The sequence below is a fragment of the Stomoxys calcitrans genome, chromosome 2 (assembly GCF_963082655.1).
Source record: "Stomoxys calcitrans chromosome 2, idStoCalc2.1, whole genome shotgun sequence".
Lineage (NCBI taxonomy): Eukaryota > Metazoa > Arthropoda > Insecta > Diptera > Muscidae > Stomoxys > Stomoxys calcitrans.
The window spans coordinates 231405232-231418229 of NC_081553.1; the positions used below are offsets into that span (position 1 = coordinate 231405232).

Genomic DNA, 12998 nt, shown 5'->3' on the forward strand with positions numbered 1-12998 from the left:
CTACCAAATATATGAAGCCTCCACACCTAATATGACTAAAAAGCCTTCTATACAAAGATGAAACGCGTCCCATAGTGTTTGGTGTGTTGTGATCTCTGGCTTCCCTTTTCCATTGCAAAAAATTTTCGATCATTAAGCTAGTCTCGAAAGAGAAACTAAGGATAATTTATTCAGTTTATAAAAATATGGTTATAATTGCGACTTCTAGGGAGCAAGAATTCATATCTGGGGATTGGTTTATATCATGGTCGCGTGATCCATCATCGTGATGAATACAGATGATATTCATGAAATTGGCGTTTTTAAAGCGTTTGACGAGTATGTGTTTGCAATGAACGAGCACTTGCCATAATAGGTGATTACCATAATCGAGGTCGCCTTATTCTTAGCCCTTAATAACGAAACAATATTTATATTCAAATATTTTTTGTATTAAGGTCAAGAGTTATTACAAAAAAAAACTTTTTAGCAATTTTGCTGAAGTGCAAATTTATGCTCGTGGCAAGCCATTATATTTACACTTTGTTTCAATATATACCAAATTTAACTTCATCAACATGTGCTATTAAAAACTAAAAAATTTAAAAATCTCTAAAGCTTCAATTAAAATTGATTGGGAAATTTTCATTATGGCTGTTGGGTTCAATTAAAAACATTTCATTTAATTACCAATTATTTACAAAGCCATAATTTAGTGCAGTTAATGTACAGCGATTAATTATTAATTTTATGTTTAATTTCAAGTTGTATGTACTAGAAATAAAATTGAATGATGTTGTTGTTTTTTTTTTTTGAAAAATTAACCAATTGTAGGGAATTGTACAATTGATCTGGTCATGCGTAGACACACCCACCAATGGGTGGGGGGCTAAGGCCCCCCCTTTAAAAAGAGGGGATTGTTTTGAGAATATAAATAAAGTAATTTTATGTATTCAAGCAATATTTGTTTAAAGTGGGTGTGTTATTTTCAATATTTTCAAACGAAAAACACAAACATGCCTGATGTAGAAAACCAGTTTCCGTTTTGTGGTTATGTATTTAATAACCACCATTGTAAAATAGAGAACCGGAAAACCCACAAAACACACAAACAACATAACAAACTTCATATTTAATTTTATAAAGAGGGGAAACCATTAGGAGGAGGTTTATACTGGTGATTGACTCTTTCTTTTGTTTGAGCTAGAAGAGAGCAGCCATAGTAACCGGTTTTTACACACACATAGCCACAGGGGTAGCAAAGCAGCTTCATTGGATAGCATGCTAGCCTAGAAACATAAATTCGTTTAAGAACTATAGTTGGCCTTCTCTTGCCTTTAGTTAGCTTAAGGAAAAATCAGCCATTTGCATTAACATATCAAAGAATGGCATCTCTGTTTCTCTTAGTCTTTATTCACCTCTTGCTTTCATATTCACCTCTAAGTGGTGAGTTTAATGTCATTTATATCTATAGTCTACCTTGTCTTTCGTTGGCTTGCCAGCAATCATCTCCCACTTTTTCATTTCATTTCATCTCTCTCTTTCTCTGTTACTCTGGTGCTTTTGCCATGGCGACTTTGTTTTGTTTTAGTTAACATGCTGCAACACCTCGGTATGTGGCATACGATTCCCCGCGGTAAACACAGTCGTGCACACACAGCGCTAACAACAACAACTAACCACCGTACAGCCTCATTGTGTGTTTGTTGTATTTCGTCGTTCGCGTTTGCCATCCATCCATCCATCGTTTGTAGCCGTCGTCATCTTTGCTTTAACAGCGGCCAACCTACCAGGCAGCCACCAACACACACGCTCACACACAACACACCACCACCTCCCGAGTGTGCTTTGTGTACACCCAGGGGTCGTTAAACAACATTCGAATGTGTTCACATCGTTGTTGAGTAAATTTCATATTTCAGGAGTCAGTTCAGTCCTGCTGCGCATCTTGTAACGTTAAGTTTAGTCGAGAGTTGTGTGCTGTGATCACCGCTTGCCCACATCATTGCATGCTGTGGTTCTCCCAATACGACGCGTTCTATTAACTTAGTTATGAGCGGATTTAGGCGTGAAAAGCCTCAAAAGCAAAAATCGGAATATATACACAAATTGAACGGATTACAAAAATAGATAATTCAAAAAAAAAAAAACGGTTTAACGCAAAAAAGAAACAAAACAGAAAAATTAAAACCAAAGTGTTTGGCAAAATATTTGAAAACAAAACGCATAACGCATGAATGAAAAGAGAGAAAAATGTTCTAAGAAAGTTGAGTGAATTTATGAAAATTTTAATACAAAAATATTCAAGAAAAATAATACAAAGTGCTTGAAGTGATAATTGTAAAAACTTAAACATATTTGAAGTTGTTAGGAAAAGCTTCTGGCCCAAAACATTTCAAAATGATGATGAACGCTTTCATCGATCCCACCACCACAAGTCAACATCATTTGGCCACCTACGGCATTCGCATGTCCCCCACCAATACAAGCGCACAGCAACAGACAGATCTGGCCGGCCATCAGCAAATGCAACAGCAATCCTCCGCTCAAGATGAAGCCACACAACAACAATTGGATACCAGCGGTCTAATGTCTTCGGCCATGTCTTCGGGCATTTCCAGTGATATGTCCTCCCCCTCCTCCGCCTACCAAAACAGTGGCTATGGGCCCTTCAACACCCAATTGGGTTCATATTCCTCACGTGATTTCCTCTTGGGGCGGCGCACTGAACAGGATTACATGACTGGGTCCAGTTCGGCCCAGGCCCAAAGTGCTGCTGCCGATTCCATGTTGTTCCCCACCTTCCCTGCCTCCCATGCCAATCATCCCGATTTGACGGGCTCCTTTGGCCAGCATCCCTTTCACACACATCACCATGCCGCTGCGGCCCATCACCATCATTCGCATCAAATGCGCATGGGCATGGCCGACTATGCCACCCATCCCTATGCCCATGCGCAACATCACACCAACTTCCCGTCGGTGCATGCCCACCACCAACACATGGGCATGCATCCCGCCGGTGCGGGGGCCTTTTTGCGCTACATGCGCCACCAGCCACCCACCTCGGCCTCGGCCATTAAACAGGAAATGCAATGCCTTTGGATAGATCCCGATCAGCCGGGCCAGCCCAATAATCGCAAGACCTGCAATAAGATTTTCCACTCCATGCATGAGATTGTCACCCATTTGACGGTGGAGCATGTGGGTGGACCCGAGTGTACCACTCATGTCTGTTACTGGATCGGTTGTTCGCGCAACGGTCGCCCCTTCAAGGCCAAATACAAGTTGGTCAATCACATTCGTGTACACACCGGGGAAAAACCATTTGCCTGCCCACATCCGGGTTGCGGAAAAGTTTTTGCACGCAGTGAAAATTTGAAAATTCACAAACGAACCCACACAGGTAAGTGGCCACAAAACATAAACATATCCATATTTTTGAGACTATAAAACGGATGTTAGAGCTTGCTTGTGGCAAAGCTGCAAGGATTTTCCATGCTATAAAATTTAAGCCGTAGGCGTTTGCACTGACTTTTTGAGGGGATTTGCCAAAAAAAAAAAGATTTCGCAAAAGTCATAAAGTTACACCTTACAGTGCTAAAAGGAAGCTGTAGTTAAGGAAGAAGATCTACCTGTTTTAATTTCTTGCCCTTTGTGAGATTTGCAACACCAGGGGATTAAATTATGAGAGGCAAGGTAATCTTTTCCATACACTATGAAAATCTTTTAAGGAAAAGTGAAGGATTTACAGCTCACGCCTAGATTAGTGGGAGAGACAAGAATGAGGGACCGAGAGAAAGAGAGAGAGAGAGTTTGTTGTCTTAAAACAAGTGATTAAATGCTAGCCAAGTATGCCCTAAAAGCGAATTTAACTACAAAGGTTAACTTTATGGCTCCAAGTGGATGGAAAAACGGCAATAATGAGGGGAAAGCCTATGGTGGATATCAAACTGCTCCAACGTCTCAACATCTTCCCCGTATGCCCTACACATGCATTGAAATCGTTAGTCGATATCATTATTTGCTCTTTAAATTGAAGTTTACCACATGTGAAAGAAGGTCAATTAGTAATCAGACTGAAAAAATAGTTGTCCTTACTTTAAATATTTGTTATCTCAAATATTACCAATTTTCCTACACTTTAAGTAATTTTTTTCGCTGGAAGATTTTTTTACTTGATACTGAGGAATTTGTATCTTAAAGGAGGGAATTTTTCTCTATTGATTCGATATGCTAAGGCCGAACTAGTACCAATAAAATGAAATTAGAAGTCTTAAATTCTTTAATACTCACGATAAGTGATACCGTTGTGCAACTTAAGTCGAAATTTACGAACTTTTTAGAGTCAAATAACTTGTTTTGCAAACTTTTGAAATTGACACTTCTTTGTGACATTTTGCTTAAATGTGCAACATTTCTGAGATATGTGTTGTACACTGTGGTAGCAGTGTGTTGTACACTGAGTCGGTGTGTGCTGATGAAGGACTCCATGGGGTCAATCCGGTATATACAACCGGCTGCCATGGCATTGCTCTGTTTCTGTTTTTCCTGTCTGTGTGAACCGTGCAGCATCTTTCTGGATTCATTCAAATCCCAGTCAACGTAGGCGGAGTATTTCTTAATTTTTCTTAAGACAAAGTGGTAAAGGTAAAGATCACTTGACATAGAGTCTCATTGTTTGGTCTAAATGATTCATAGGCTTTTTTCACTACTTTACTAACTACTTTACTAAATCTAAACCGATCTTCAGTAAAGATCGGTTTAGATTTAGATTAAGATCCAGCTCCACGAACATACGTTAACCAATTTTCATTTATGGTGCCTTAAAAAAACCATTTGTCAACAAATATTTGCGAAAGCTGAACTTTTTTAATTCATTTCTCTTTCGAGACGAGCTCAATTATCGGAGATTTTCTTTGCAAATGGAAAAGGAAAGCCAAATATAGCAACGTTTCGTCTTTGTTTAGAGACTTTTCAACCATATTAGGTATGGTGGCTTCAAGAGCCGTGCGTTGGCATTTTATATTTGAATAGCATTAATTGCGAAAACGCATCTATGATACAATAACCACATTAACCACGCTCGACAACCCTGTCTATTAGCTGTACTTTTGCCCAATGCATGTGTTTTTGTGTAATGACAGACTTTTTTTCTTTGGCAATTACACTTCTTTTGTAGTACATATGATTTTGTACATCTATTGATAGTTGTATTGATGAACGGCTCTCGCTGTTGCTCCGCCCAGGTTCGAATCAAGGATGAGCTCTGCCGATTTTTTTAATTTTTCAAGTTTTTTTGCCTGCCCGGGGGAAGATCATTAAATTTTACAAGATTTTTGTGTGTTTTTTGTTCAATTTGGACATGTTTTCACTTTGTTTTGGGTTTCTAAAAGTCGGGCTCGCCCTATTTACTAAGTTAGTTATTTGTATTCTTTTGTAAACTGTTAAATAAGCAGTTTGAGACTATTTTTTAGAAAATGACTTTTTTGTGCGACTTTTTTAAGAATAATCGACTTTTTGTGCCACCTTTTCCAAATTTTCAATAGTAACCCGGCTTATTATTATCTGCTATTCAATGTATAGTGAAGAAATTTGTGTCAAAAATGTCAAAAGTTCCTTCAATTTAAGAAATAAAATTCTTTTTAAGTAAGATTTTTACTTGGTATTAAGAACTTTTCTTATCTCAAATGGAAATATAAACACTCTTTTGGCGTTTTGGAGGCCACCGGAGCGCAGAGGTTAACATGTTCGCCTATGACGCTAAACGCTTGGGTTCGAATCCTGGCGAGACCATCAAAAAAATTTTTCAGCGGCGGTTATCCCCTTGCTGGCGACATTTGTTAGGTACTTTGCCATGATGAAACTTCTCCCCAAAGAGGTGTCGCTCTGCGACACAACTCGGACTCAACTATAAAAAGGAGGTCCCGTATCATTGAGCTTAAAATTGAATCGGAACCATTAATTTGTGAGAAGTTTGCCCCAGTTCCTTAATGGAATGTTCATGGGCAAATTTTCATTTGTATATTAAAGGAATATGTGCCAAATTTTCCTTCAATTTAAGAAAAAATTCTTTTTGTGTACTTTTCTTATCTCAAATGCCAATATAAACATTCTTTTGGTGTCTTATTATTATTAATTTAATATGAAAATCTTTAATTAAAATTAAAATTGCTTTGAAAGTTAGAAAATTAACTCTAGGTAAAGACAACATTTACTTCAACTAAGAAGCTGAAAAGCCTTAACAAAAGGAGCGTACTTAAATACTTGCAGTTTTAAAGAAAAGATAGTAAGTATAGTAATAAGGATTGTTCCAAAATGAGGAAGTTGGGAAGTAAACTGAGAATCCGTTAGTGAAAGTGAAAGATTATGACGGAAAAAAACAGCGACTTCAATTTAAAGATAACATACTTATTTTTAGTATTTTACTTATTGGCACAAGATCATTAACTTCGATCAAGGAAAAAATCCTTAATATGTAGTAACCTTTTTTTAGAAGATTGGAATATGTTTTTTATACCAGTCTTTTATATATGAGTTAGAAATTCTCGTTAGGCGCCCCGCTAGCGTGCTCGGATTGCCAGTACGGGGTTCGTGGGTTCGATTTCCACCAAAGGCCTTGTTCAGTCGCTATTGTTTGTATCACAATGGACTAAGTGAGTCTGAAAGGACTGTCACTCTTACCTAAGCTAAACTAGAAATACTTGGAAATTGATTAATGAAAAACCTCTAAAATTATAAAGAAACGAGTTTAGGATTCCTTATATTGAAGCAAAATAAACAATTCATAACCACAATATATCTGGTCTTTTCTCATCAAGTATATTCGTATAAACTATTGATTAACTATCGTTTGCAACAATTCTTGTTATCTTCACAAAGAATATTTAACTCTAAGAAAGTTTTCTTCAATAAAATAATACTCAAAACTAAGTTCAAAGTTTTTACTGATTTCAGTCAACAACCTACTCTTTCCTTCTTCTTACGAAAAACCTTGAAAAACAATTGATTGAAATTTCCCTTTTTTTTTGTTTTGGTCTTGGCAATAGCCAGTTTTATGGCCACACTTCCCCCCACACACATGGGGAGTACACATGCCCGGGTACACAAGTATTGACGGAAGTTTCGACACGTGTCAAATCAGCGTGAAAGTGTCAAAAGAAGTGGTAAAATGTTCAAGTGGTTTGTGTGAACAATGTAGCTACACACACATACATATATGGAGAGTGTGTGCCTAGGCTAAAGGGAAGGCCTAAATATATTTTCATAAAACATATCGATAAACAATAAACAAGAACTCTTGCTACCCTAATTATTTTTTAAATAAAAGAAACGGTTATTTTTAAACATTTGTTGTCATACACAATAAGCATGCAGGAGGTTAAAAGGTTACAGTTGAATGATTTTGGTCAAAGATATTAGAGCAGAGATTAGGTTGCCAAGCAGGAATCATAAAGGACATAAAAATTAAAATGTTGCTATTTGGTAAAAAAGTGAATAAAAATATATAAAAATATTCGGAAGAGGAAAAGTTGTTGGATGAATTAAGGAACTACAAAGATAAATTCAAATATCCATGAAATTGCTTTGTTTGATAATTTGGAGATTTAGAATAATTTTCCCATACCTATCCATTTAGTTATTATGATTTTTGTCAGCAATATAAAAAGTTGATTTTATTGCAAGTAACATGGGTTAGGTTAGGTTAGGTAAGCGTGGCAATCCTTTACAGAGTCACAATTTTAAGTCCATTGTGACACCACAGTAGCGACAGTCCAAGGCTTCTGGCGGGAATCGAATCCACGACCCCTACACTGGTAATCCAAGCACGCACAACTTGGCTATCGGGGTGCCCAAGTTTCTTTATCTGTTATTACATGTTATCGATAACTTAGCAGTACATCTTTGAACTGATATTTTATACAGAGGAAAGGACCGAATACGACTAAAATAAATCACAGCAAACGAACCAAATTTTGGTTTTAGAATATTAAAAATTATTATTGAAATCATTTATTCTAAAGCTAAAGAAACATTTTCGTTATTAGGACCAGGAAAAATATCCTTGTTCTTCAAAATACACAACATTGTGACATCATGGTTATTTATATACTTCTTTGAAGTTATCTTTGTTTGCTTATCAAAGAGATTTTTTTCCTTTTTTTTAATAAAAAAGCGGCTCTTTTTATATGTTTTCTCAATATTTTTACCATAAAAAGATTTTCTTTATTAACTTTATATGTTATCTCAAAACCGCTTCAAATGTTGCCTTTTTGCTTTGTAATTTCGATTTCTCTTACTCATGGCACAGCTCCAATTTTGGTTTGTTAATAACCTCGTGGCATGCATGTATAGGGATATGCTTGATAGAAAATTAATCCATCATCATGTCTTAAATAATGTTCAATCATTTGTTCCCTTTTGCAGGGATTGGTGTTGAGGCGCTTCAACGCACCACTACCACCAACACCAATACCAACATTACCATCAAATTGAAGACCTTTATTAGGTTTTAGAGCCTCTTTCGGTGTTTTGATTTGATATTTGTATTGCAATATGTTAACATTTTAATTACTTTCCAATGATATGCAATTTTTATTCGGACTACAACACTTCTTTTCTTTTCATTTCAGTTTTTTTTTTTTTGAGTCAAGGGAAACACCCTCTTTTTTTCAGTTGTAGAAAATGATTTTTGTGGTCTTTGATTTTTTTACAAAAAACAAAAATTTTAATTATTGCCAATCATGTTATAAGAAATGTTAGGGATTTCAAAAGGAAACCAAATTTTAAAACAATAAATTATGGATGAATGGTAGATAATAATCCCGAAAGCGCCATCTAGAGAACATTTTTCATAGAGTTTAATAAAAAACAAGTAAAAACGTGCACTGAAAAAAAGTTGGCCAAAATTTAAGATTTTTCCATAATCATGGGATTTAAGCAATGAAAACGAGCTAAAGAACCATGTCAGGTATGGCTTGAAAATCCAAATTTACCCCTGAACATTCCTTTCATTCCACAGGGGCAAACTTCTCACACATCACTGAGAGTTGTCCGATTCAAGTTTATGCTCAATGGTAAGGGGCCTCCTTTTTTACAGCCGAGGCCAAACGGCGTGCTGGAGAGCGATAACTCTTAGATGAGGAGTTTTGAAATGGCAAGTACCCCACAAATTTCGCCAGCAATTTTTTTTCTAAAGTTTTCACCAGGATTCGAACCCAGGTGTTCAGCGTTGTAGGCGAATATGGTAAGCTCTGCGCTAGGGAGGCCTCCAAGTATGGCTTACATCAATCAATAACCTGATATAGTTTCCAGTTATACCAAACCTCGCTTTGACTCCCATGCCCAGGAAATATTTCTTCAAAGAGTTGGAAAATTCGACATGTCTATATTAAGTTTATAATCATTGGCTCAAACTTGTTGTTCTTGCTCTTCTTTTATTTTGTGTTTTTTTTTTTGAATAAAAAGGCAAAACAACACAAAATTATTTAAAAAGTCAAGGTAACATGTAGTGTGCAAAATGAAGGCTACAGTGATTCCAATTTCGGCCTTACCAGAGGCCTCATCAGATTGATTTGCCACTAAAAGATTACTTGCTTCCATCTATTCACTAAAAAGTGAGCAGTATAATGGTAGAAGCATGCCTTTCGAATAAAGCTTTGGGTCTTTTCGGTTGACTTTTTTTTATAGCGCAGTTAGAAAAAATTAAAATCTTATAGCCAACAACTCCTCAAAATGGCATCGAGCATCAGCAACACACTCGAAGCCAAAATTTGTTATATAGAAAATCTTCGATTGTCATAGAATAAGCTTTCAATAAGAAGCACGAATATATATTTTGTAGGTGCGGCAATGTATATTTCAATGTGTTGCAAACGAAATGACTAAATCAATATATCCTTTGTCCTATGGTGGTGGGCATATAAATAAAATATTGTTAAAAATATACCAAAATGGAAATGCGCCGCCCATCCGCCCAACCCCGTAAAGTTGAGTACTTAATTTGACAGAAAAAGCCCAAAACGGCAATGCTGCCTCCAGCAGAAATTTGATAGCACTCAATTTCCAAATTATCAATTTGTTTGCTCTTACGCACTCTCCCGCTCTTTTGTGCTGCCAAATGAAGTACGCGAACGACTTCCAGTAAAAATATCCGGTCTCAAAATTATTGCAATTGTTTGTTTCTATTTGGTATATAAAAGCAAAAAAAAAACCCTTTAAAAAGTCCAGGCAAAATGTAGTGTTCAAAATTGGGCAGGCTGCAGTGATCGTGATTCCGGCCTTACCAGAGGCCTCATCAGACTGTTATCCACTTAAAGTTTACATCCTACCATCTACTCACTAATTATTGAAAAAAAAAAATTTGGAATGTTTTAGGACAACATTGCAATTTTTAATGTTTTTAACAAAATATTTTCCCTAAAAAAACATTTTAAATAAAACAAATGTTTAGTTTTTTTATATAAAAAATGTTGCACACATATTTTGCCTTAATTTTTCTCCTTTTAAATCAAAAGCTCAAAAACTTCCAATGCCAAAAATTTATAGCTTAAAATTTAACTGTCACTTGCAGCAATGCAATGGAGTTTCAAAGTGAATGTGTTGGTGTTGTTGCTAGAACATTCAAAGCCCAAGCTGGCACAAGCAACAACAATGACTACAATGACTGCCGTTATGGTTAAAGCATGAATGCAGATGCTATAGTGTCCTTGCCTCAACTACCAACAGCAATCCCAACACCCTATGCTCAGTTTCCACAAACTCTGGTATATGGTGTCAGGCTTATGCATTCAAATGACGCCATATTTGTTTTTGTAAAAAGGCTTTTGCAATGAAAAAGGAAAATCATACACACTGACGCACATACACATGCATATGTATACAAACAAATTCGAAAACATTTTCGTACATGAACCATTATATGGTACAAAAAGAACGTACTCGAATCTATAGTCATATACAAGTACCAGTTTTTGTTCCGGTCTCACACCGGAACAGTAAAGGACATGTATGAGGAAACAATACATACATACATACAAACGTAGCACATAAACAAATGCATGTGCATATGTTTGTTATGTTTTGGGTTTCACTTTAGTGAGTGTTTGTGCTATTTGTTGGATGTCAACATTGAACAAACAGTAAAAACGAAAACAAGGTGTTGGACTTCTGTTGCTGCTACTGCCACTGCATGTTGTTAAAGATTTTCCGAAAAAATGCCATGACTATCAACATACAAAAATATTTGCCTACCTTTCAAAGGATGCTGAAGGAAAATTTTTTCGTAAAAAAAAACATAAAACCAAAATCATTGTCCTTCCCCGTTCACAAGCCCAGACCTGAACAAAAACACCACTTTTGACCAAAGTTAAATTGAATTGTCGACAATAGTCTGCATTTAATAAACACTTAACAATAAAATCAAAGGATATTGAGGTAAAACCAGGCTGGCTGGGGTCATGCCACAGCACAAAAGGACATGTTGTTTATATATGTATGTACTCGGTATGTATGCTATTTACATGCACTCACATGCTGTTGGGCGTTAAAATCAAACAAAAAGGCCAAATTTAAATGGCAAACAATGGCCAACCTTAAATACCGGTAAATATGCAGCATATGATGGGACATCATTATAAAACAAATAAAAGGAAAAATTGCAATGTAACAGGAGCGTCACACAAGAAAATTTTGAAAATGAGTAAGGCAATTGGTGAAAGGATTAAAGAATGGGTAAATTTTTAGAGAGTAAAAACATTTAAATTAACTTGGAAATATAATTTAATTTTAATTAAATTATAAAATTAATTTTAATTGCCAAGTGGTAGTTCGTAGGCTGTAATTCTCATAAGTGCGATCGATTAAGTAAATACGACCATTTTGGGAGTTTACAAACTACTAAATTGAGTAATTTTTCTCACCTGAGAACACAATGTTCGGATATGCTACAGGTTCGTAAGAGCAAATCCTTTGCTCTTTCGAGGTTTTGTAACTTGTAACGCTTTACCATATGATGCACAGCCCTTTACGGTATCGTGGATGGCAAGTCACATATATTCTTATTCTCTTTGTTTCAGTCGTAATAGAGACAGCCACGAATCAACATGCACAGGAGCATATGCTTCGTTTTTTATTTGTTTTATTTTAATACTATGATTAAATTTATAGAAGGTTTAAAAAAGTAAGCATAAAATAATGCTTACTTTTTCAAAGCACCTATCAATTAGTCCAAAAACTGAATTTTTACACAATGAGAGAATTTAAAAAAGTTAAGAGTAAGAGTATTTCACACATACAGTCACATTTTCATTTTGGACATGAGCTTGTATTTCAATATATGTTGCATACTTTCAGGCGATATCTTTCGATCGTTAGCCTTTGTTGCTATGGTGAGGATTTCGTAGAACTCGAGTTTTCACTCATTGAACCATTTTAGGTGTTGTTGCTGTTTTTCTTTTTTTAATCGCCGCCAACCCTACCAGAATCATCCCAGTAAACTAAACGCCCAGAATTCAATCAGAAGTCTGTACGAGAGTCGACAAATTTATCTGAATTTGGATCCCAAGTCTGTCTGAGTTCCTAACGAAAAATATAGGGAGTGGTTGACACGACTTCGGAACGAAATGCTGTGGGAAAATCTGATGTTTCTGCCGATGCTTCTGACAGAATTCTTAAAAAATTCTAAACCAAAATTATGGAAAATTCTAGTTGTCGTTAAGACTTCTGACCGAATTCCGATGTTGAGTCTTAATGAATAAGGATGTGCTTTAGACATGTCTTATCGATTTCTGCCCAATTCTGAAAGAATTCTTACAGTATTCGAATGTGTCCGAGTCCGAACGGGAAAAGTTGGAATAGTTATATAGCGCAAAAAAGACAAAAACATGCACAACGATTTCAGACTTTATTCAGAATTCCTTTCGAACTGTCGGTAGGAAAAATTAAAAAAAAACTTACGACAGTACATTCAGACATCATTCAGAATTCCTTCAGAACTATGGGAACAAAAATTCCTACAA

General features: G+C 36.0%; 1 protein-coding gene across 1 annotated transcript in view; it reads left to right on the plus strand.

Annotated features, from left to right (window-relative positions):
* Positions 1-1644: 1644 nt before the first annotated feature.
* LOC106094158 (pair-rule protein odd-paired) overlaps positions 1645-12998 on the plus strand; it is a 46396-nt gene continuing 35042 nt past the window's right edge. The window contains exon 1 of the mRNA XM_013261388.2: positions 1645-3385. Within this exon, the coding sequence (XP_013116842.1) occupies positions 2380-3385 (1006 nt within the window). The 5' untranslated portion in view covers positions 1645-2379. The remainder of the gene's footprint in view (positions 3386-12998) is intronic.